The 25,558-nt window shown below is 39.9% G+C and overlaps 1 protein-coding gene across 1 annotated transcript; it reads left to right on the top strand.

Moving 5' to 3' along the window:
• Positions 1-141: 141 nt before the first annotated feature.
• On the top strand, positions 142-19,613 carry LOC125022959 (SH3 domain and tetratricopeptide repeat-containing protein 1). The gene is made up of 19 exons (XM_047610013.1): positions 142-382; positions 1,601-1,663; positions 5,547-5,677; positions 5,826-5,931; positions 6,872-7,012; positions 7,097-7,295; positions 8,388-8,464; positions 8,580-8,775; positions 8,874-9,004; positions 10,680-10,718; positions 10,798-12,147; positions 13,494-13,634; positions 13,719-13,940; positions 14,084-14,264; positions 15,903-16,053; positions 16,177-16,299; positions 17,412-17,562; positions 17,649-17,845; positions 18,787-19,613. The coding sequence occupies exons 1-19, from the start codon at positions 274-276 to the stop codon at positions 19,039-19,041; spliced, it is 3,963 nt and encodes a 1,320-aa protein (XP_047465969.1). The 5' UTR covers positions 142-273; the 3' UTR covers positions 19,042-19,613.
• Positions 19,614-25,558: the final 5,945 nt, after the last annotated feature.

The following is a 25,558-nucleotide window of genomic DNA, read 5'->3' on the forward strand; positions in this document are numbered from 1 at the left end:
AATTAAAGCAAATCTAAAGAGATCGCATAGAAAAAGAAGAAGTAAATAAAAAAAATTAATGAAACCTCTTTGTTAAGTGTTGAGCTAAGTACGAACCAACCATCGCCTCCTTCTCCGTGCTTTTATTTTGACAGGGCCGCCGCCGGATGCCGGCTGCTGCTGCTGCTCCACCTGTAGAGAAACTTTTTCCTTGGCTCCTCGTCCGGAGGCATGTGATGATGAGGTGTTGTCTGGTGGCAGGGCCACGGCACAGAGACCGGAGCTTCCTCGGACATGTCGGCCACGTCGGACACGGACTCTGGGAGCCCCCGGAGCCAGAGGAGGACCTCACCTGACAGCCAGCAGCACCTGTCGGACAAATCCAGCCTGCGCGAGACCATGGGTAACACTCACCGTCTGAGCATGCGCCCCTGACTTAAAGCGAATTAGAATCTAATTATTAGTGGCGTTATAAAGTGGTTCTTGTCCTTGTTTGTGGAGCTCAAACTCACCTTTAGTAACAAACTTTAATATTGTTTTTTTAAATGCTTTTAAGCTTAATATGTGTTTTCAGGAAACTATTTTATTCATTTGTTTTTGTTCAGCTTTTCCTGCTCAGATGCAAAGTGTCGCGGTGACATTTTTATGATTCATTTTATGTCCTGTCATGTTTTAATAACTACAAACAAATCTGAATAATATATTTTTCTTATTTTATATTGTTGTACACCATATTACTACAATATAGTATACTACCATACTACTACAATATATTCTCTATTAATATGCAAATTAATTGAGATGGGAGAAGACGAAAAAAATTAAAGAAAGAAAAAAAATAAAACTAATATTTATTTTATTTTATTTTATTTTGTTTATTTTATTATCAACTCGACCCTTAATTATATTCTTTATTAATACGCATATTAATTGCGTTGAGAACAGTAAGAAAAGAAATTAAAAAAAATCTATTTTATTTTATTATATATCTTTTTTCTTATTTTATATTATTGTACACATGACCCTAAAATATATTCTCTATTAATATGCAATTAACTGAGGTAAAAAATATTATTAATAATAATAATAATAATGAAACGAAGAAGAAAGAAAAATATTTGATTTTGTTTTATCTTTTAATTTAATTTAATTAAATTTCACATTTGACCCTATAATACACTCCCTATTAATATGCATATTAATGATTTGATTTCATCTTATTTTAATTTAATTTTTTTTATTTTTATTTTTTATTTAATTTTATTATACACTTGACCCTAAATATACTTAGATTAAGAAATATATAAATATTATAGTGTATTTTTCAACCTGACCTTATAATATACTTTTTATTATGCATCATTGGAGGAAGTATGAAAACAGAAAAGAAGACGAGTGTCACAGCAACATCTTCATTTTAAACCCGACCATAAACCTATTTTTTATGAAAGCAGTAGAAACATGATTGACTGTAGTTCCTGTAGTTGATGACATCACATCCTCATCCTTCATTCGAGAGGTTAAAGTGTAGACGTCTTTACAACAACAGAAACTGACGAGTACTTTGTTCTGTGATCACTGTGACAACATGTTAACCTCATGTCTGTTTCTGTTCCTCCAGTGAACGGTTTGTCCAGAGACTCTGGGAATCAACAGGGAACATGTGAGGAAAACTTCCCCAAAGGTAACGAATATTCTCTCTAACTTCCTTCACGTGACCACAACTCAAAGAACGGTAACGGTAACAGTAACAGTAACAGTAACGGTAACAGTAACGGTGTGTCTGCTAGAGAGTCAACATCCGACATCCAACATCCAGCATCCGACATCCGACATTCAACATCCAACATCCAACATCAACATCCGACATTAACATCCAACATTAACATCCAACATCCAACATTAACATCCAACATTAACATCCAACATCCGACATTAACATCCGACATTAACGTCCAACATCCAACATTAACATCCAACATTAACATCCAACATTAACATCCAACATTAACATCCAACATTAACATCCAACATCCAACATTAACATCCAACATTAACATCCAACATTAACATCCGACATTAACATCCAACATTAACATCCGACATTAACATCCAACATTAACATCCGACATCCAACATCCGACATTAACATCCAACATCCAACATTAACATTCAACATCCAACATTAACATCCGACATTGACATCCGACATTAACATCCAACATTAACATCCGACATTAACATCCAACATTAACATTCGACATTCAACATCCAACATCCAACATTAACATCCAACATTAACATCCGACATTAACATCCAACATTAACATCCAACATCCAACATTAACATCCAACATCCAACATTAACATCCAACATCCAACATCCAACATCCAACATTAACATACAACATCCAACATTAACATCCAACATCCAACATCCAACATTAACATACAACATCCAACATTAACATCCAACATCCAACATTAACATCCAACATTAACATCCAACATCCAACATCCAACATTAACATCCAACATTAACATCCAACATCCAACATTAACATCCACCATCCAACATTAACATCCAACATTAACATCCAACATCCAACATTAACATCCACCATTAACATCCAACATCCAACATTAACATCCAACATTAACATCCAACATTAACATCCAACATCCAACATTAACATCCAACATCCAACATTAACATTCGACATTCAACATCCAACATCAACATCAACATCCAACATTAACATCCAACATCCAACATTAACATCCAACATTAACATCCGACATCAACATCCGACATTCAACATTAACATCCAACATTAACATCCAACATTAACATCCAACATTAACATCCAACATTAACATCCAACATTAACATCCAACATCCAACATTAACATCCAACATTCAACATTAACATCCGACATCCAACATCCAACATTAACATCCAACATTAACATCCAACATCAACATTCAACATCCGACATTAACATCCAACATTAACATCCAACATTAACATCCAACATCCGACATTAACATCCGACATTACATCACATTACATTACATCACATCATTAACATCACATACATCACATTCTCAACATCCAACATTACATCATCACATTAACATCATTACATCCAACATTCAACAACATCAACATCACATTAACATCCAATCACATTAACATCCAACATTCAACATTAACATCTAACATCCAACATTAACATCCAACATTCAACATCCAACATCCAACATTAACATCCAACATCCAACATTAACATCCAACATTAACCATCCAACATCCATCATCCAACATTAACATCCATCATCCAACATCCAACGTCCAACGTCCATCATTCAACATTAACATTCAACGTCCAACATCTAACATAGATAGATAGATATCTCCCCTCCATCTTCCCTTCCTTCCTTCCTTCCTTCCTTCCTTCCTTCCTTCCTTCCTTCCTTCCTTCCTTCCATCCTCGTCCCATGAACTGAGAGGTCTTTTGTAGGATGATATTCTCAGACCTCTGTGGACCAGGACCGTGTCCCTGTCTTGTTTAGTGGTGGTGATGATCATCACATGATGTTCTGTAAATGTGTAAATGTGTAAATGTGCAGGGACCATGTTTTAACGGAGTCACTGATTAAACTCTGAGCTGGTTACTCAGTGTCAGGGGGCGACTTTATTCCATAGTTTGTATTTTAATGATGTTAGTGGGTTAGTTTCTATGTTTGAATCTCACGTTAAGGGTGTAAATTAAACACCAGTAGAGTTTCTACCCTCTCATAGAGTCACGGCCATAAACTACAACACACGCTTAATATTTAACGGTTTTCACTCCTTCAGATCGGACTCAGACCGAAAACAGAAAAGATTTTTTTAACAACACAATGTGTTATGAGCGCATGCACAAAAGTGACCATTTAAGGTTGTGTTATTTAGTCAAACTAACTAAACAGTTTCACAGTTTATTTAAGACCAGCCACACGAACTGGTTCTGGTTCAGAATAAATAAAGAATTGATGTGGATCTGTTACCACGGCGCCAGGATCTGAGGGGCTGAACTCTGTTGTAGAACTGAACTGTACCAGGTCCACACCTACACTGACACAGGTCCACTAGTGTTGTGAGGAGACTAATGTTGTGAGTCATACTAGTGTTGTTGTGAGTGGTACTAATGTTGTTGTGAGTCCTACTAATGTTGTGAGTTGTACTAGTGTTGTGAGTCGTACTAATGTTGTGAGTGGTATTCATGTTGTTGTGAGTTGTATCTAATGTTATTGTGAGTCGTACTAATGTTGTTGTGAGTCGTACTAATGTTGTTGTGAGTCGTATTAATGTTGTTGTGACTTTTACTAATGTTATTGTGAGACGTACTAATGTTGTGAGTCCTATTAGTGTTGTTGTGAGTCGTACTGGTATTGTTGTGGTATGTACTAATGTTGTGAGTCGTACTAATGCTGTTTTGAGTTGTACTAATGTTGTGAGTCCTACTAATGTAGTTGTGAGTCCTACTAATGTTGTGAGTCCTACTAATGTTGTGAGTTGTACTAGTGTTGTTGTGAGTCGCACTAGTATTGTTGTGAGTTGTACTTATGTTGTTGTGAGTCCTACTAATGTTGTGAGTCCTGCTAATGTTGTGAGTCGTACTAATGTTGTGAGTTGTACTAATGCTGTGAGTCGTTCTAATGTTGTTGTGAGTCGTTCTAATGTTGTCGGTCGTACTAATGTTGTGAGTCGTTCTAATGCTGTCAGTCGTACTAATGTTGTGAGTTGTACTAATGTTGTTGTGAGTCGTACTAATGTTGTGAGTCGTACTAATGTTGTGAGTCGTTCTAATGTTGTGAGTCGTACTAGGGTTGTGAGTCATACTTATATTGTGAGTCATGGTAATGTTGTTGTGAGTCGTACTAATGTTGTGAGTCGTACTAGTGTTGTGAGTTGTACTAATGTTGTGAGTCGTACTAATGTTATGAGTCATACTAGTGTTGTGAGTCGTACTAATGTTGTGAGTCGTACTGGTGTTGTTGTGAGTCGTTCTAATGTTTTCGGTCGTACTAATGTTGTGAGTTGTTCTAATGTTGTCGGTCGTACTAATGTTGTGAGTCGTTCTAATGTTGTGAGTCGTTCTAATGTTGTGAGTCGTTCTAATGTTGTCGGTCGTACTAATGTTGTGAGTCGTTCTAATGTTGTGAGTCGTACTAATGTTGTCGGTTGTACTAGTGTTATGAGTCGTACTAATGTTGTTGTGAGTCAGTGAATGTTTCCTGTGATGTTGTCTCATCTTCATTGATCTAAATCAGTCTTTTACTAAATATCACAGACGTAGAATCAGCTGTAAATAAACTGTCATGGTCGTTGATGATGTCACAGACGTGACCTTTAACCTTTGAAGTAACAGTTACTGACCCTCCTCCTACAGTCACTGGTACAAACATGATCATTGTTGTTCCAGTTCAGATTGTGTTAAAACACACACACCTACTGTAACAGACACACACTAATAAAGGCAGCGTACTCTGACCGTTGTGTCGTGTTTTGTGTGTTCAGCTGTGTGTCTGCGGTTGGACGTGGTCCAAGGTCCTGATCATCTTCCTGCAGACGAAGAGTCACAGGAAATGCTGAGAGGAAAACTACGCATCCTTCAAGCTGACAGCGACCAGATAAACACACTGCTGACGGTATGAGCCACGCAACAACAACAACACACACACACACACACACACACACAACCCCTCACTGTGACACACTAACCAACCACTATGACTGTTACTGTCGTCATTTGTAACTGTCGTCATTTGTAACTGCTCAGTGGTTGTGTTTATGCAGGAGTTGTGCGCTCACCTCGTCTCCGTGAACAGTGAAGACAAAACCATCTTAGTGACGTTTCACACATTTGAGGAAGTGTGGAATTTCACCACATATTACAAAATGGGTACGTAGAGTTTTATTATTACACGGATTCTAAATCTGATAATAACAATACTTCTTCTACTTCCACTACTAATAATAGCATTTTTATTTATTTTTTTTTTTAATTTATAAAAGTAAAAAATAGCACTGCTACTACTACTACTAATAAAAATATTGTGAAAATAAATGATAAAAAAGTAACAGTAACAAATAATAAGAAAGATTTATTTTTATTTGTATTTTATTTTATAAAAAAAATAAAATAGAAATAATAATACTAATAATACCACAAAATGGAAACAACGACTACCACTGATAATAACAATAATTTTATTTTTTTAATTATTTAATAAAAAGTAAAAAATGGCAATAATAACAATAATCACATCATCATAATAAAATAAATAATACAAAATGCAATAATAATATCACATAAACAAATAATAATACTAATACAATAAAAATACAATAAAAAATGGCAATAATAATATTAATCACAATAATAACTCAAGAACATGAAAACGATAATAAGAATAATATGTTTTATTTATTTTGTTTTATTTAATTTTCATTATTTTTTATAGTAAAACAATTACAAAATGGCAATAATAATAATCCTCATCATAATAATACAATATTGTGGAAATATATGAAGCAAAACGTAATAATAACAGTAATAATAATAAACATTTATTTTATTTCATAAAAATAAAATATGTCAATTATAATAATCATCATATTGATAATACAATAACATGAAAAAAATTATAATTATAACAGTTATATGTAATTTTGTGATTATTATTATTTTCTTTTATTTAATTTTTGTAATTTTATGTTTTATTTTATAACATTTATACACAGCAATAATAATAATCACCATCATGATAACAAATACTGTTAATAAAAACAAACAAACAGAAAATAAACACCTTTTATTTATCTTTTTTTTTCTCCTTCAGGTTTCCTGGACCAGTGTGTCTCCGATCTGTTGTTAGACCAGATGCTGTGGCTCCGTTCTTCAGAGGAGGACACGTCCATCAAGGTTTCTATTCAGGAGAAAACACTGAACCTCTTCTACAGAGGAATCCTCATGCAGGAAGGTAACAAGCAACATGTTTAATTCAGAATTAACATGACCTGTTGTTCCTCTTTGTGCTATGATTATTATTATTGGTTCCTCTCAGGCTCGTTGTTTGCCAGCTGTAGCGCCAACCAGGTGTTTGACAGCTCCACCTTTGGAGGAGACCTGTACCTGGAGCAGGGCGACATAGCCCAGTTTGAGCCTCCCTTCCTGGGCTCGGGTTGGACCGTCCTGTCCCTGCCGGACGGAACCCGGGGAACCGCGCCCAAACCGGCCCTGGAGCCAGTCGCCCCCTTTCACCAGTGAGTCGCATCCACCTGGAGGCTCGTAGGGAGTTAATGCACATAGAACGGGGTTCAGACAACCATCAGCCACAACATTATGACCACTGAGAGGAGAAGTGAATGACATTTAAACCATCTTGTGACAATTCAGGGTTCTGTTGGGAAACTTTTAGACCTGGCATTCATTCATGTGGATGTTACTTAGACATGTAGCCCCCACCTAGACCAGACCAGACACCCCCACCCCATAGCAGTGACACTCCTTCATGCAGCCTGACACACACACACAAACACTTTGGGAAAAACTAGAAAAAAATGGTTTCCAAATTCACTAAATCCCAAACTGATCAAGTATCTGTGGGATGATCGACCATAGAGGCCCCTCCCCTCAAAGACCCCCCCACTAACAACATTCAGGACGACCTAAGAAAGGCCCATGTCCATTCTCTGATGAGACACAACCACTTTAGAGGCACAAATGACATCTACACAATATTAGGAATAGATTTCCTGATCAGTTGTGATATGAAATCAACAGGCACTTTTTTTTTTAACTTAATATTTACCAATTACTGAAGAAACATGCAGCTCCAGTACCAGAGACACATGCACAAAGGCTCAAGAAGATACAAAGGATCCACCAGATCCTGACAAAATATCATCCGTTTGACTTTAAAACTCAGCCCCAACATTATTTTAAAAGTCTTGGAGGGTAAAGTTGGTCTAGAGGGTCCAACGTTAAAATGCTTGACTATCCTACTCGAGAGTTATTTTAGTCAGAACAAATTACCGTTCACCATCCACTTAATCGTGGTGTGCCTCAGAGTTCTATCATAGGTCCCCTTTAATTTTCTCTAAACATGCTGTGGTTTGGAGGCAACACAATATTAGGAAGGTGGTCATAATGTTATGGCTGATCGCTGTATGTTATATAAAGTTAGTTATAGTAGGTGGGATATACGCCATTTAATTTTAATGTGTGACTTCACTTTGGGTTAAATAGAGAAAATGCTATTTAATCATCAAAATAAAGTTTCCAGCAAAGTAAAGTCAGTTTTGTGTCTTAGGAACAGATTTTTATTTATTTATCTTTTTGTTACCTCTTCACAGATGGTTTCTCAAATCCTGCCCCGAGAATATTTTAGCAGGCGACGGGAAACCGGCCTGTGATTTCCCTCTGGAGTTTGGTGAGTTCAAACTGAACGTACACATAATATCTTTATTTATCTGCATCTTTTATTGTTTGAATTTAATAATAACTATTAAACCTATAAACCCACTCCGGTCGTCTCGTCTCTGCAGCCAGAGGGACCTGTCTCGCCACGGAGGACTACGACGCCGAGGGCCCAGACGAGCTGAGCTTGGCTCGCGGTGATCGCGTCATCATCACGGGACTCCTGGTGTCCTGCTTCGACTGGTTCACGGGGAGAAAAGAGGCCACAGGGGAAGTGGGTCTGGTCAAGACGAGCCTGGTAAAACCGTCCACTGATATTTTCCTGTAAGCGTAAAACCACAAGCTTCGCTAAATAAATAATAATAAAGATTAAAAAAAAGGTCATTATTTTAAATTTAAATTATTGTCTTCCATCGTTGCAGCTCTGCAGATATTTTTGGGGACGAGGAGGAATGGATGTTCTCCTATCAGCCAGAGGATAAAGTCGTAGAGGAATCAATCGCAATGTTGAAGAAAAAAACTCCAAATGATATTGGTCATAACTACAAACTGGGTAAGACTGAATAAATATTAGAAAGGAACCAGGCTCATATTTGTCTTGCAGCACTGGTCTAAAGTCAGACACTAAGATCAAAGCTGACATGGATCCAGCCACTTCTCTTTCACATGTTCTGGACGTGTCCGAAGCTTTGTCTCGTCTGGTTGTCAATCTTCCAGAGCTTTTCTTAGATTTTTCGGAAAGGGCTCACGTCATCGCCTTTCATTGCACTTTTTTCGGCTCCCGTCTCGAGATGTGGGAATGAACTGTGTTGCCTTTCTGCTCTGAACTAGCCAGGAGACTAAAACTAATTCTCAGAATCTGGAAAGGATCTGCTGGTCTGTTTCTTGTAAAAACTAAATAAAAAGAAAACAGATGATGACTGATGAGAAGCTGCTGATGCTTTAGTTAGGGCTTTAGTTCTGTGCCTCCACGGTCCATTTATACTTGTGCAGTCATCAGCAGGGGTGGATCTAGGATTGCGGGAGATCCAGGGCTTAGCTCACAGGGAGAAAAGAAGTATGCACAAAGATCTTGCTCCTTAGCAAAGTGAGCCACAGCTGGCAGAAAGGGACGGGTCGTAACAAAACTTCTACCTGCCGGCTTTAAGAAGCTGACTTGTGTTACACCTGCTGAAAGAAAGTAAAAAACGTAAGGTGGTAAGAGTAAGTAATATATATAATGTTAAAGTAAAAGATTATCTTCCAGTGCATGCAATCCTGATCCCGTAAACTTCAGAACTTAAAAACAAACAAATGAGAATTTCATTTACTCTCCCACATTTGATGCTGGGACGACATCTTTGTTGCCTTTTCTGTTCTGTTCCTCACTCCTTTCTTCTTCTTCTACACTCCTTCTCAGCTTTTGTTTCATTTCTTGTGGTGTCCGATGCGGTTTCAAGTGGGCAAATCTATCAGTGATACCGTCCTTTTCAGTGGCTGTGAAAGCACTTGTCATTGAGCCCTTTCTTGGGCACGTAGCGCTGCACCCAAACATTAGTGGGTGGAGCGTATTTCCACTTCCCACTTCACTTTCAACTATGACGACCAAAATTTCACAGAAGTCGTACAAATGTTTGCGTCTCTGAACCTCCTCAGTTTACCTTTCCTCTGACGTGTCCCATCTTTAATGATGCAAAACAATCAATTTTTTAAAATTGCAGAGATGGAGAAGCAGCCAGAAATACTAAAGAGGAAACATGCTACTACCAAGCGGACCAATCACAGCTTTTGTGGTGTACATCACTGCGCTGCACAGTTACATTTCTGAGAAAGTGCATGTCAGGCCCTTAGACCTTAACGCTGTAGGTCTACGAAGGGTCTGTGCTCTTACACTTCTGTGTCAATTTAACAGCATAGCTAAGTGTGAACCACACACAACTTCACCATGCTGACACGTTGATGCAAAGCTGACGTTGAAAGTCTTGGTTTGATGGAGACGTCATTAGTTATTCAGGTACTCAGTCATTACTTAGTATTTGACAAACCTCATAAGCTACATCATAGGGATGTCATCCAATTCTGTGCTACCTCTGTTTTTACTTACTCTTTTGTTTTCTCACCACTGTCGCCTTCGTGTTTGCTCTGGAGGTTTCACACTGGGTTTTTTAAAGCGTCTTCAGACCATCTGTATTGTTTTTGACCCTAATAAATACTCATTCGCTCCCACTTTCTCTTTTTCTCAATCTCAGATACCATCTCTCGCCAAGGCCCCGAAAAGAAAACTCTACGTAAGTTTCACCACTTGACCCTCTACATCGTTTCGTCTCTGTCTTCGCCGTACGTCTCACTCCTGTTATTCTTTCGCAGTCAGCTCTTCAAACCACGCCCATACTCCGGACAATGAGCTGAAGAGAAACATCCAGAGGATTCTCCATCAGGGAAAAGCCTCGTCGCCTGATCCCGTCGCGCCGTTGAACGGGACAACGCAGGCCAAGCTCCCAGCCTCCCCCTGTTTCACCGTGTCCTCAGCCCCCGAAGGAAACAACAACAGCACGGAGCGCTTCGTCCCTCTCTTCTCCTTTCTGGAAGGACAGGACTACAGAGTGGAGTACGACGGCCTGTACGGGCTCAGTCCCAAGCAGCTCGCCTCCTTCACCTTTGCGGGTCACTCCGATGAGGACCAGCTGATCGACTTCCTGTCCGTCGCCAGGGAAACGGCCCGGAAGAAGCGCTTCTTTTGGCCACAGACTCGTTTGTGCTTCCTGTTGGGTAAGCTCTGCGCCGGGAGGAAAAAGTTCAGCCAGGCCCGGGTGTACTTTGAGGAGTCCCTTAACGTTCCCCGTGAAGGCTTCACGGATTTCAGGCTGCTGGCGAGCATCTACTCCAACCTGGCTGCTGTGCATCTTTTGCAGAAAAACATGGATAGCTTCTTTGCCCTGACGGAACGACTTGCTGCCCTGCTTCTGGGGATCCCCGATTGCCTGAAGGGCCTAAAGGACGACTCTGTGCTTAAATACATCCTGAAGAAAGCTGTTCTCTCTCACAACAGAACGGCCGAGGCCTGGGCTTGCCATCTGTTGGCGAAGCATCACTGGATACGTGCTGAGGGAGTTCAAGTCGTCCCTTATCTGGAAAGACTACTCGATCTTTGCGGTGAAGCTCAAGGAACGTGGAGCGTCTTCCTCAGTCATGGGTATCTGACCCTGGGAAGGCTCTACAGCAAACTCAAACTCCCCCACCTCAGTGTCAGTTCAGCTAGAAGAGCTTCCCTCGAGCCCTCGGCCACGCTGTCGGAGTGCCTCGGCAGCGTCGCTTTAGTTCTGGACGACATCGTCAGACATCCTGGGATCACCGAGCAAGAAGTATTCATTCCTCCCCAAGTGGCTCCGTTTTTACACCAAGCTCTCGCTCTCACCGACGAGAAGATCCGAGCAGGAGGAAGCGACCGTTTCCACGTTCTGAGCCACCAGCTCACCATGTGCCTCTGCCAGCTCTTTTACAAGCACGGGATGGCTGCACGGGCCATCCACCACATGCACGCTCTCATCTGTAGCATTTCGTCTTCCCCGCGAGCCCCCTTCTCTGTCCCGGAACGAAACGGGACCCTCATCTGGTTGGCGTGGCTGCACATTGACAACAATCAGCCCACCGTGGCTTTGGATGTACTGGACTCGGTCCTGGACTCCATGCCGGAGCACTGCACGACCCCTCAGGAAGGTTAGCACCAGCAATAGTCACAGATTCCTGCTTCCTTTTCTGCTGCATCAGATTAACCTGCGATGGGACTTATTATCTGCTCAGCCACAATATTATGACCATCCCTAGTGAATAACACTGAATGTGTTGTTATTAAAGCACCTGTTTTAGTGGGTGGGGAAAAGTCACAAAGTTGGTATTCCAAGGTCTTCAAACCAGGCGAGCTCATTCAGATAGAGAATCTCATCTCATCTTCAACTACCACTTATCCTCCCTAGGGTTGCGGTGGTTGCTGGAGCCTATCCCAGCTGTCATTGGGGCGAGAGGCGGGGTACACCCTGGACAGGTCGCCTGTTATCATTATCATAGTACATACAAGTGACGAACCCCAATGCTTTCAAGTTCCTTCTCTTTGAGAATTCAAATCCCAGTTAAATGGGATCAGATCAAGCAATTTTATGACAATCTGCAAGGAATTCCATGCCCTGTTTCCCATTTCCGTGAACACTCGAGGGACAGTCAGTTTAAAGGAAGTCAGATGATCGTAGGGTATGGTGTCCTTGGTTCCTTATCAAGTAGTTTCCTAGGTAGGATGGGACCACACCAAGGAGAGCATTATAAATAAAAGTCATCCAATGTGTGTGTCTCCTGTTGGACAAGGATGACCATTCTGCTTGTAGACACAACATACAATGACAGGTCAGAAGTTTTGGTGACTGGGACGAACAATCTTCCCCCAAAACTGTAGCCCTGTGGTCCATAGGGTCGTGGGCAGCCAAGGCTCACATGTGGGCATGTGGGGGCCTAAAGGTTGACCCATGTGGTCCCAAACAATAGACACTTAAGCTCAGGAGTCTGAACTCACAGTTTGTTTTGTATGGGACTGTGTAGCTGCAGATAACCCCTACAATGCATCAGATCTGGACCACGGAGTAATGAAAGAAGAAGAAGGTGACTTGGTCAGATTTATAACATGCAAGGACTCTCTTCTCTTTTTCCTTTTGCAATGGGTGCAGCGATGTTCGGGTGGTGGTTATTGAAGTAACATCCACATAAATGCCATGAGCCAAGGTTTCCCGAAGGGTTTGTCAAGGTTTCTTTTGCAGTCAGCTCTTCAAACCAAGCCCACTCTTTCCCAGAAGGACATTACATCGTAATGAGACAAATTTATTCACTGGTTTTAATTTTGTGGCTGATCATTTTATGTTGTAATTCATTGCAACCACGAGAGCAACCACCTTGTCAGTTTGTGTATCTAGAATTATCTTACGATTCCACCCAGACATTTGATTGATCAGGCTGGTTTTTTTTTTTTTTTTTTTTTTTTATATAACTTCTAACGTAAATCTGTTAAATGTAACATAAAGGTGTGGTACTGAACATGCTCGGCGTGGCCCTGCGATGCACGGGGGACCTCCGAAGGGCGGCGGAGAGCTACCAGGCTGCAGGCGACATCTGCGAAGAATACGACGACATGCCCAACTGGGCTGTGGCTCAGGCCAATCTCGGTAAGATAGCGCACACGTCAGACTTAATGATTCCTCAGCTCCAGTCCCGCGTTTGTACATTTGCGGCTCTTCTGTTTCCTGAAGGGCTGCTGTGCCTGAAGGCCGGAGCGCAAGGGCTGGCACAAAGACACCTGACGAAAGCCGTGCAGCTCTTCTCTGAACTCGACGAAGGAGGTCACGAGGTGAACTTCATCACAGTGCTGCTGGAGCTGGGGCAGAACTACGTGAAGCATCGGCAGCTGGACCGCGGAAAGGGATGCTACGAGTGGGCTTTGCTGCTGGCCGTCAGCGCCAACCTGTTAGAGTGTAAGTGTGTAAGTCACACAGTCGCATACATTTTTTACTGTAGACTACCGGTTAAACGCTTGGACGCATCGTCTCATTGAACTGAAAGAGAAGGTGCGTCCGAACTGGATCCTGTGTGAGACTCTCTTTTGTATATCTTCTAGCCCAGCTCATTGTAACCAGACGTCTGTGTGATCTGTATCGGCGTGAGAGTCCAGATCAGACCCAGTGCATCATCTACAGCCAGCATCAGGTCCAGCTGTTGAAGACCACTGGAGACAGAGTGCAGGAGGGAGATACACTGGAGGCCATCAGCCAGCTCTACCTCAGTCTGGACACAGAAAGGTGTGTGCATGTGGTGCTGGAAGAGGTCTATTACAACACTTATATTTTATCTTAGTAAATGCGCAGTTGGCATAACATTACAGCCCATTATGATGCAGTGGTGGGCTGTGCATTTTCCACCTAGGCCTTCAAATATGTCTTAATACGATCATTATGACGGCACTTCTACAGAAACCATCGACGTCATAGGGATACGCAAAAAAACAGGGCGTTGTGTTGTACATGGGTGTCTCATATAGTAAGATGAATGCCATTAACCCAATAAAATGGTTTTCGAGATTGAGCCTGTCAGCCAAGGGTAGCGCTCGTAGTTGCTGACCTGAAAGTGGCTAGTGTTAGCTAGCTAGCACTAACTAGCTAACTAGCTCTGGAGTTGAGTGGCCTTTCCTCACAATATCCGGTTTTTCCAGGAAAGTCTGCTGTGAAAATGTCTTTCTAAGAAGATCTGCAACCAAATTGAGAGCCACTCCTTCTGCCGTCGTGGGTTCAACAAATCAGTGATGCGCAGAGCGATACTGAAATATCGATACTTTGATTTTCTTCTTCTTTATGCTCTAAAATCGATTCTCAAATTAAAATATCAATACATTTGATACTTCAGTCATTGGAGGTAATGTAGGAACATAGTGGAAAGTAACTTAACCTTGTGAAACACTTCAGATTAAAGCACAAAGCGTTTATGATGAGGAGGACAGAAGAGGAGAGGACAGGGTCAGAATTAAAATAATTTTATAGTAGTTCTGAATAGATAAACGATATTTTATTTTAATGGTCTTATTATTTTACTTATTCTATTTTCATTGTTTGAAACAGCATGATTTGTGTATGATTGTGTCTCTGTTTGTTTTTTCTGTTGTTGTATTAGCTCGGTTATATAGTAAATGAGGCCACTAATAAATTACTCTTATGTCTTGTAGAGTATCGGTACTGGATTGATATCGTCAGTACCAGCCTGAATTTTACTCAGTATCAGATCAGAAAGGAAATCTGTGATATCGAACAAAGCAAAAAAGAAATAGCTAACGTTAACGGGGATGATTCGCTTGAGCAGCTCCTAACAGATGAACCTGTACCTCACCATAGGCCACAGAGAAGGCCCAAGAGTACAAATTTGAAATGTGATTGGTTAAAGGAACAATGTCATTAAAATGTACGCTGTTTGACTCCGGCTAAATAATCTTTTTAGTCAGGTTATTAAGTGCATTTTATTTATTTTATCATTTTTACCCTTTAAGTCTGACTTTTAACTAATTTTAACTTATTTTTACCTTTTTAGTCTGACTTTTAACAAATTTTTGATTCATTTGAACTTATTTCCACCTTTTTAGTCTGACTTTTAACTAATTTTAACAGTTTTTATCCTTTAGGTAATTACAAAATTATAATTGTAATTTATACAGTTATTTTTATCTCTCTAGTGTTTCCTCAACTTCTCCCAGGCAGATTTCTTTAACTCTCTGACATATGACTGAATAAAAGCTCTAATGCAAAGTAACACTACTGCCATCAAATGACTTATTAGGGAACCCAATACAACAGCAACTGTTGTCCGTACAACACTGGGATCATTTGTGATTTTTGCAGGTGCACTCCCTGCCTCCAAACTGAAGTTGTCTTTTTTATGTATATGTTTTTCAGGGCGTACCGGGAGGCTCTCGACTTCACTAAGAGCAGTTTGGGTATTTTCATCGACCTGGGCTGCAAGGAGAAGGAAGCTTTCGGCTGGTTGCAAGCAGGGAAGATCTACCACCTGCTGGGACAGACGGAACTGGTGGACATTTACGTACAGGTCTGTTGAACTACCAAACTGTTTGTTCTGATCTGCAAGCTTACATTGAAAACATACAATGAACATAAAATTAGTGTAGTGTGATAAATAGTATGGTAACTAGTATTTTTGTGGCATTTCCAGGCAGCTCAGGACGTCGCTTTGGGCACGGGCGACACCGACTTCATCCTGAAGCTTTTTGAAGCTGCGGGAGACATTTTTCTGAACAGCTCTCAGAGTCGGGACAAGGCTATCACCTTTTACAGGGTACGGGGTATGGCCTCAGTAAGGGGGCACCCTTGATGGAATCAAGGGTGCAAGGGAAGGGAAAAACAGGAATCACGTCATAGATGCTTTGAGCCAGGGGTGTCAAACATGCTGCCCGTGGACCAAAACCAGTACACCAGAGAGTCCAATCCGGATTCATTTGCAAAGATTACATTGAAGATTTTTCAATAATAGTAACCACTGTACTCAATCTGTCCACTAGGGGCCACACTGTTGGAAGTTAGCTAGTTAACTAGTTAGCTAGTAAGAGTTGTGATCATAGACTGTATATAAATTTGGACAAAGTGTTGCCATTTCCTGGCATTGTCAAACCGAGGCTATTTCCCTGGAGTATGGGTGGCGCCGTGTTGAGGGCGGAGCCACGATATCGATGCCCTTCCCACACTTCCTCCAGACTCACTTTTATTAATACTATGCTTTGCTATATATCTCCACTCCAGTTAAAAGGAAATGTCGTAGTATATGCTGCACTTGTTTTTTTGTTTTTTTTTATAAAATATAAAAATATTCAGGAATTTTTTATTGCAGGGTTGGTATGGCAACTGGTGGTCGCTATTATCTCACACCCTTTTCTATAGCGTCAAATAACAAACTAAGATTAAACTTAAAAAGTTAATACTTGAACATGCATCAAAAAAAACAACAACAAAAAAAACAATGTGTATTTTAGTGTTTTAGTTTGTCCCGCCCAGTAACATGGACTTACACTGCAGCCTCCAGCCACCAGGGGGAGCTCTACTTGCTTTGTCTTCACGTTAGAGGAGCAGTTCCACTGTGCGTCTTTACATACAGTCTACGATTGTGGACATAACACAACACTGAGACCCAGAACTAGACTGTAGGTGGCAGCACTGTGCATAGTGCATCAGTTTCTATTAGTTTAGTTTATGTTTTTGTAAAAGCATATTTTATTAGATGTAAACATTTTCTGAACATGTTTATTTGCACTAAAATAAAGGGAACCATCTGGAGTTGTTTATAGGTTGTTTATAGGTTGTTAGATCTAAAATGAGGTGTTTTTGTTGCTATGGTAGCGTTCTATTACCGCCTCCATTAATTCTGTAAATGTTGTGTGTCTCTGCTCCACACAGGACCACGCTCTACCGATGGCGGTGCAGGCGGGCAGCGTCCTCACCAAGCTGCGGTTGTGCAATAAGCTGACAGAAGTGATGCTCAGTCTCAAGATGTATGGGGACGCGCTGGAGTTTGCTCACATGGCGCTGGACATCAGTATGAGGCAGGGTACGCACACACACTGGAGAGGAATGATGTTCATCATTAATCAACCACATGCTATAAATAACTGAACGGCTTCGTTTGCTGTGCAGGCGAGCGTCTGAACGAGCGAGTGGCCCACCACCGGCTGGCTTCTCTTTACCACAGCCTGGATCAGTTTGAACTGACTGAGCACCACTACCTGAAGACCCTGACCCTGTGCCCAACACCTCTGCAGTTTGATGAGGAAACGCTCTACTACGTCAGGGTGTACCAGACGCTGGGGGACATCATATTTTATGACCTAAAGGCAAGAGAGTCTTATTGGTCCTGGTCCCAATTATAGATCTGTTTTTGTTTTAACATATGAGCCCCCTGGAACTCTCAGGTCTTCAGGGAGCAGCCTTTTCAATTAAAGTTTTAACCAAAACATACGGTGAGGCCTCCTTTAACCATCATGGTCCCTGTCTCCCTGAGAACCTGAGGAAAACAGACAATCAGGACATTTTTAAAAGCAGACTAAAGACATACCTTTCTAATGTTACTTTCAACTGAATTTCATTTATGCTTTAGTCTGGTTATTAATTGAATTTTATTTATTTTATCGTTTCATTTTTTTTTAAGTCTTACTTTTAACAGAATTTTACTTATTTTTATCGTTTTATTCTAGTTATTAATTGGATTTTATTTATTTTATGATTTTAATTTTTTAGTCTAACTTTTAATTGAATTTTATTTATTTTTTTTATTATTTTAGTTTTGTTATTTATTTAATTTTATCATTTTTTGTTCGACTTTTAAATGAATTTTATTTAATTTTAATTTTTTTTTTTTTTTTTTTTAGTCTGGTTATTAATTGATTTTTTTTTTAATCTTTTTTATTTTGCCTTTTAGCAGAGTTTTCCTTATTTTTATCTTCTCAGTATGGTTATTTATTGAATTTTTTATTCTGGGTTTTAACTGAATTTAATTATTTTTTATGTAATCATTTTAGTCTGGCTTTTAACTAATTTTAAGTTTTTTTATTATTTACCTTTTTAGTCTCGCTTTCAACTAAATTTATTCTTATCCTTTAGGTAATTACTAAATCATAATTATAATTTTCTACAGTTATTTTTTTCTCTATTGTTTCCTCTTTTTTCTTTCTTTCTTTTTTGCATCTTTTGTCTGAAAAGTGCTCTGTAAATAAAGTTTTGTTGACTGATTAAAAAATACGTTAATCTTTCTATTTCTTTGCCTCTGTCTCTGAAGGACCCCTTTGACGCTGCAGGATACTACCACCTCGCTCTGGCTGCAGCCATGGACCTGGGCAACAAGAGGTCTCAGCTGCAGCTGTGCACGCGCCTCGCCACAATCTACCACAACTTCCTGGTGGATCGGGAGCTCTCGCTCTTCTTCTACCAGCAGGCGAGGAGCTTTGCTAAGGAGCTGAACGTGAAGAGGGTTAACATCTCACCGGATCAGCTCCATAGCGCCCCCTCCCATTACAAGACTACGGGACAGTAGCAAGGAAACTAACAGGAAGTAAACAGATGAGCCACTGTTTAAAGGAATTGAGAGTTTGGTTTTCTGGGAGTTTCTGATCTGATTCTGTTCTGTGAAGATGTTTGAACTGGAGTGATCCACTTTGTTCTTACAGAGAGCAGCATTTTAATTAGTGTCGGCCAAAAATGATCCAACAACTAGTTTCTGCTGTTATTTCAGACGAATCAATGCGAACTGAGTTTTCACTGGTTCAAACCTCCTTCGGGGAAACACTCGTTTGCTCACACTCTCAAGCCTGACATGACAAAAACTCCAACCTCCTCCTTCCTAGTCTACTTTGAAACATTATCACACATCCGGCCACGGAAATGGAATCAGTCGATTCATCGATCAGCGGATCAACAGAATAATAATAGTTCACTGTTTTGATAAATTATTTATTATGGATTATTGCTGCGTGTTTAGATTTTTAATTTGTACTTTTTTAATTGTTTACAATTGGAACCGTTTACAGTTTCCGAACTACTGATTTGAAATTAGTGTCCAATGAAGACGCTGTAATTCAACAATAAATAAATGAATAAATATCCTGACTCTGTATCGCCTGTTTTCTTCAGCTTCCAGAATTTCTTTGCATTTTTTTTTCTTTGTTTATAACCAAAAATCCCTTCCCTTCTAGATAGATAGATAGATAGATAGATAGATAGATAGATGTACAGGCACCCAACACCATACATAACATATAACAAAAATAAAAGCAATGTTGCACACAATGTTTCCAAGAATTCTAAAGTGAATTAAAGTAAGTGAATACAAAAAAAAGGAAGAAAAATTAAATTGCCGAACCAACCATGGGCAGATCGGCCAAAAAAGAAAAAAAAAAAATCCAGTGCAGTTTCTTTTTTTCCTTTTTTGGAGGGGAGGTGTGTGGGGAGATTTGGCAACTGTGTATGGCTCCCTACTAAAAGTTATGAGAATGAGCTCCGGTGTCTGTATTTTGTTTAACAGTGCAGTCATTCCTGATGCTACCGCGGGACAGAGCCAAGGTAAACTGGCTTCCATTGTTGTAACACCACAGGGCGGTCAGTTGAGTCTACACGCTTTGTTTCTTTACTTCTAACCCACGCACAGATTCTTAACCTGGATTTTGGAGCAGTTTCGCAAGGATGTGGGGAAAACGAGGGCAAACCTGAGGTCGTATGAGTTCAGTCGGTCAGTCTCTGATGATGTCACCAGTAGAAACCCAGTAGGAAGTAATGATATCTATTTTCTTGACCTGAATAAATGTGCTGCATATGCATATGCATATGTATGTATAACCTGTAATCCACAGGTACTGTAGCAGGTATTTCTCTGCAGCTAAAGGTCTAATAACTTCATCTAATAATTGATGTGAAGCCTCCTTCTCTCTTGTTTAGTGAAGTCATTAAATGACACCTGTCCAGAGGATTTGGATCTTGTGGATACCAATTTATATTGGACATTTTTCTATTTATAAAAGCAGTAAAAAATTATAACTATAAAAAAACACTTTTTTAATAGTTAGTTCACTTCTATTGGGTAATATTGTTAGCAAGGAATGAACATGTATCAATGTCTATGCAGATGACACAAAGCTATATTTACATATATGAAACTAGACAAAACAAATCCAATGGGAGGACCTGCAAGTTTATGCTTACTCTACCAATAAATGCCCTCAAATTAAACTAATTCAAAGGGGCTGGTGTTAGCGGGTGCCTTTTCAGATGCATTGCAGTAGGACTTTTGCACTTCAAAAGACACAAAGCTATATTTATAAACAGTGGCGGTTTTGGGTAGGAAATTCTGAAAAACTTATGATGCAGTCCAGAAATACCATAATCAATGCCCTCACAACAACAACACAGTAGTTGGAGAAAACCCACGCAACATGCATACGCCACACAGAAAGACCGTCTCGCTTGAAGTCATCAGATTAAAAATAAATTAGACTCAACTGGTTAACCAAGCTTGCTGCTCAAACCACTCCTGGTTGAATGACCTAGTTTTGTCTTTCCCCTCTTGAGAAATGATGATCGGTCGATGTGGTCCCAATGCTTTTATCTCCATCTTCTGCTAAAGTGGTAAAGTCCTAAATCGCAGACTAGCCAGGTAGTCAACTCAATTCAATTAATGAATGAAACATTAATTAACTCCCATTAGCCGCTAGCATATACAGTCAATTATGCCACTGTTTGTATATGAAACCAGACAAAACAAATCCAATAGGAAGACCTGCAACTTTACAATTACTCTACTAATAAATGTCCTCAAATTAAACTAATGCAAAGGGGTTAGTGATTGACTTCAGTTGTATTTCAGGACTGACATCACTTTGTCTTTATTGAAGTTTTTCCACACCGCTGCTAGTTTACTGCAACGACTCATCAGTCTACGTCAGTCTGCATATCTCCTACTGACAAACTAGGTTAAGTTTAGGCTCGAGGGTCTGTGTAATTATTGAGTCATAATGAGTCAGATGTTTAACGGAGACACGGGAAAATTAATAATATGACCAAGCTGCCTGCAGCCCGTGCGTCACTGAGAGAGAAACGCTGCCGAACAAAGAGCCCGGTCTCCCTCACCGGTGGACGACTTCAAGTAAACAGTCACACAGCTGGGTGAGGCCGGGGGAGACGGGGTACGTACGCCTGGGCCGTCACCCCTCTGCCCTGTCAAAACAAACCTGGACGTGAGCGGTCCGCGGCGGGCAGCCTCTCCGTGACCTGTGGCCCGTCAGAGGACAGCAAGCGTTAAAAAACAGCCTCACATATGTTGCTCATTTTTGAAAAGTGAGGTCATTTTGTAAAGTGGGCGACTTAGAGGCTTGTTTTTGTATTTTTTTTTTATTGTTTTGCTTTTTTCAGCCATAGTTGCTGGCGGCTGTAATGCTGTATGTTCAGTTCACACAAAAAGGAGTTCAAACTCGTATCAAGTTAATCTGTATCAGGAGCTGGAACGCACAAATTTGGATTTTTATTTATTTTTTTTGGATTCATGAAGAAAAAGACTCCGCCTCATGCTAGCTTTGATCTATGACCTAGATAGAGTTACCTTCATTATTTCTCATGTGTCCATTCTTGTAAAGTTTTACTTTCTCATACATCTAACATCACAGTATTAATTGTGTTTGTAGGAAAAGAGAGAGACCTAAGACCCTTTTAACAGGAAGTGTGCTCATGAAGTTGTCAACACTGTGTCAGTCAGTGGTGTCACATGGTTTTATGGACAAGGGAGGCTCAGCCCCCAAGGAGATGAACAGGATGTTAGCAAACAGCTAATAAAGACTGAGAATTTATTTATTACTATTATTATTATTTTTAAAAAATGAACACATTGCATCAACAAACACAAGTAACAGTAACTATTAACAACTGATCAACAGGGACACAAATAATAATTGTTGCACAGATCAACATATGTGACTAAAATGGTTGAAGTCTCAAGCCCTGAAAAATATGACCAAATTACTTGAATTAAATTAATATTAATGAGTGGAATGGATAAGGACGCACTGAAGGGATCATTCTACCTGACACTCTGAAGTTATTATATATAATTTAGTTAATTTATTATTATAATTAATTATGTATTATTTAAACTCATATTCTGGCCATTTTATATTGAATTTGTCAGCACTTTTTGTGTTGTTGCGTTCACACATTATTTTTTCTACGTTTTCCCATAATAACGAGTTAATTTATCTCATTATCTGGAGAAAACAAAGCTTTGTTTTCTTGAAACTTAATTGTTATCTAGCAAACATTAACCCTTTCATGCATAGTGGTCACAGTGTAAATTTTCTTTTCTTTGTTTGTTTGTTTGTTTTTTGCATATGTATGTGTTTTGTTGTTGTAAGTGCATATCAACCAACACAGTGGATGCTTGTGCATCACTCCATACACTTCCACTAATTGACACATTGGAGGAAGTGCAATTCTCAAAATATGTTTGTTTTACTCATGGCCGACAGAGAGTCAGAAATGCCAAGTACTTCAGGAATTTTCTGTAAATACCTCCATAACAGGGCACATCTAAGCAAGTAACAACTAAGAATTAATATAATCGTTAAGGTTTCTGGAGAAATTTGTAATTAATTATGTGAGTGGACAATTTTGTAACTTCATGAAAAATGGGTTCATGAAAAAAAAATTCAATTGCATAATTTTTATATGGACACACAGGGGAAAAAAAGCTTGACTAAAGTTCTTATAATTCATGCATGAAAGGTTAAAGCACAAAACAATAAACGTCTCACATTACAGTGGGACTATTACATTAGACTGTTATTTTACTACATCAATAAACATGACAGAACTCTCTCAAATTAAATCCAAATCTTGAGAGAACAGAGGAAATGATGTGTATGAATGCATGGCCGCTTTGGGCTTCCGTACATTAAACCCTAAAAATACCTTGTTTCATAAACGCAACACGATTAAATTACATTATCAGTTGATGCTGCGATGGGAAACATTACATTTAAAGAGTTTAGACTGACAATTAGTTCACATTTAGATAGCACGCTTTAAAAAACACAGCAATAAAACAGGCCTTTCAACGGGACACATCTGGGACTTCATGTAGTTTCCTGCTGCAGCACGGGCAAGATTTAGGTGAATGAGGGTATGGTCTGGTTGTTGTCAATTGCCCTTAAAAGAGGACAGTAAAGGAAGCGTATCCCTGTATCCCTAGTTTAGCACAAAGAATGAGTGACTTTATGTTTCTGGAATGAAAGGAAAGAGAACTGGGCAGCCGAGCTATTCATAGGCAAAACCACTGACCTCAACTGTTGGGGTGGCAGAACGAGACGGTAAATACCCATTAATTTAAACTACTGCTGCACTTACAGGGCGGTTATAGGACGAAGATGAACGGCGTGGGCCGGCCCAGAGCAGCCACATGCACGAATGTGTAGCATGTCTACGTATTCAGCAGTATTCGACTTAACGTGTGGTAGCATATAGACGGAGCAGGGTGGATACATTTCTCCATTTGTAGTTAGTAAAAAAAAAAAACTATAGAGACATTCAGAAATATCAGAAAAGAAAACTTTTAGTTCAGGGGCAGTTTGATCGCGAGCTACTTGTATTTGTTGAGGGAAAAAAAGTATTTTTATAAAATTCAAAATAGATGTAAAAATGCATCAAATTTTGAGTTACACTTCTACTTTAGGACATGTAAGAGTTAAGTATTCTTCAATTATCCACTATTATCCATCATTTCTTACCTGCTGCTGTTGGCTAGGCTAGTTAGCTGGTGTCTGATAGTGTTTTACTACCAATCTTGGCGGAGGTGAGAGGTGCTGGTTGAAGTGTAGTTGCATGTCCCATCACCTCTTATCTGCTGCTGTTGGCTAGGCTAGTTAGCTGGTGTGTTCTTGCTAGTTGCTAGCTAGCTGCTAGCCTGCTGGTTTCTCAGTTGGACTGGGTTTCTAAATGAGTTTTGCCTCAGATCATGGCACAGGGGATTGTAACATCTTATCCTGTGTGTTAATGAATGATAATTATGGATGCATCTGCAGTATTGGTTGAGGTTTTACATTAAATGAAGCTAATAGAGGAGATTTATTCCGACTTGAAGGGGCAGAACATGACTGTGATGATGATTTGGCGCTTGTAGGAGACAGTAGAGGGCACTGTGGCTAAGTAGGTGAAGAGGTTAGAGGTTAGATCCCTGGAATGAGCCACATGCTGAAGTGTCCTTGAGCAAGACACTGAACCTCTCACATTTACCATTATCAGTAGATAATAGTCTGAATTACCGAGCTAACGGATGCTAACATGAGAGAACCTGACTGCAGACGTCTCAATACTGATGAATGGTAACGGAATAATCTCCAGGTCAAACTCTGTTTAGTTAAGTCCAGTCAGTCAGAGCCTCCTCTGCTACAGAGTCCAGACTTTTCATCCGGACTCCTGAACGTCACTCAATCTGGGCAGACGCACAAATATTCACATGAGGTCACATGAGGAAACGCAGCTTTGTTTTAGTGCAGAGATGAAGAACATCATGAAAGTGTTTACATTTAACTAACCCTTTAAGACCTGAACATCGCCAAAGCATAAAAAAAAAAAAGTTTGTGGTATTTGAATTACCGTAACTCACCCATGACCTAAATTCAAAGTGTGGCTGAACACTGGGAAGTTGCGCTTTCTGGGAAAAACAACAAAAGCTGCCATTACGGTAATTATGACGCGCTGATGCTGTTGGCTGCAGGTTGGAGGGCGACGCAAGAGACGCACCCATGAAGAGAGAGTTGTTTGGAGGAATTTATTGTTAAAAACGGGAAAGGTCTTCCAGGCATAAGCACAACTTCCCACACTCGTGACACAATTGTGTCAATGGCGCAAACTACTGTGAGTTACGGTAATTCAAATACCGCGTGTTTTAAGTACCAGTGATATGTTTAGGCTTTTAAGGGTTGACAAAAAACATTCTGTTAATCAAAATGCAAATTCTACCAGCTACAGATTAGTTCTCGTCGTAGAAATGTTCTCAGCTGCTCTGTGTAATT

Source organism: Mugil cephalus, chromosome 1, assembly GCF_022458985.1.
Source record: "Mugil cephalus isolate CIBA_MC_2020 chromosome 1, CIBA_Mcephalus_1.1, whole genome shotgun sequence".
In the NCBI taxonomy this organism is placed as follows: Eukaryota; Metazoa; Chordata; class Actinopteri; order Mugiliformes; family Mugilidae; genus Mugil; species Mugil cephalus.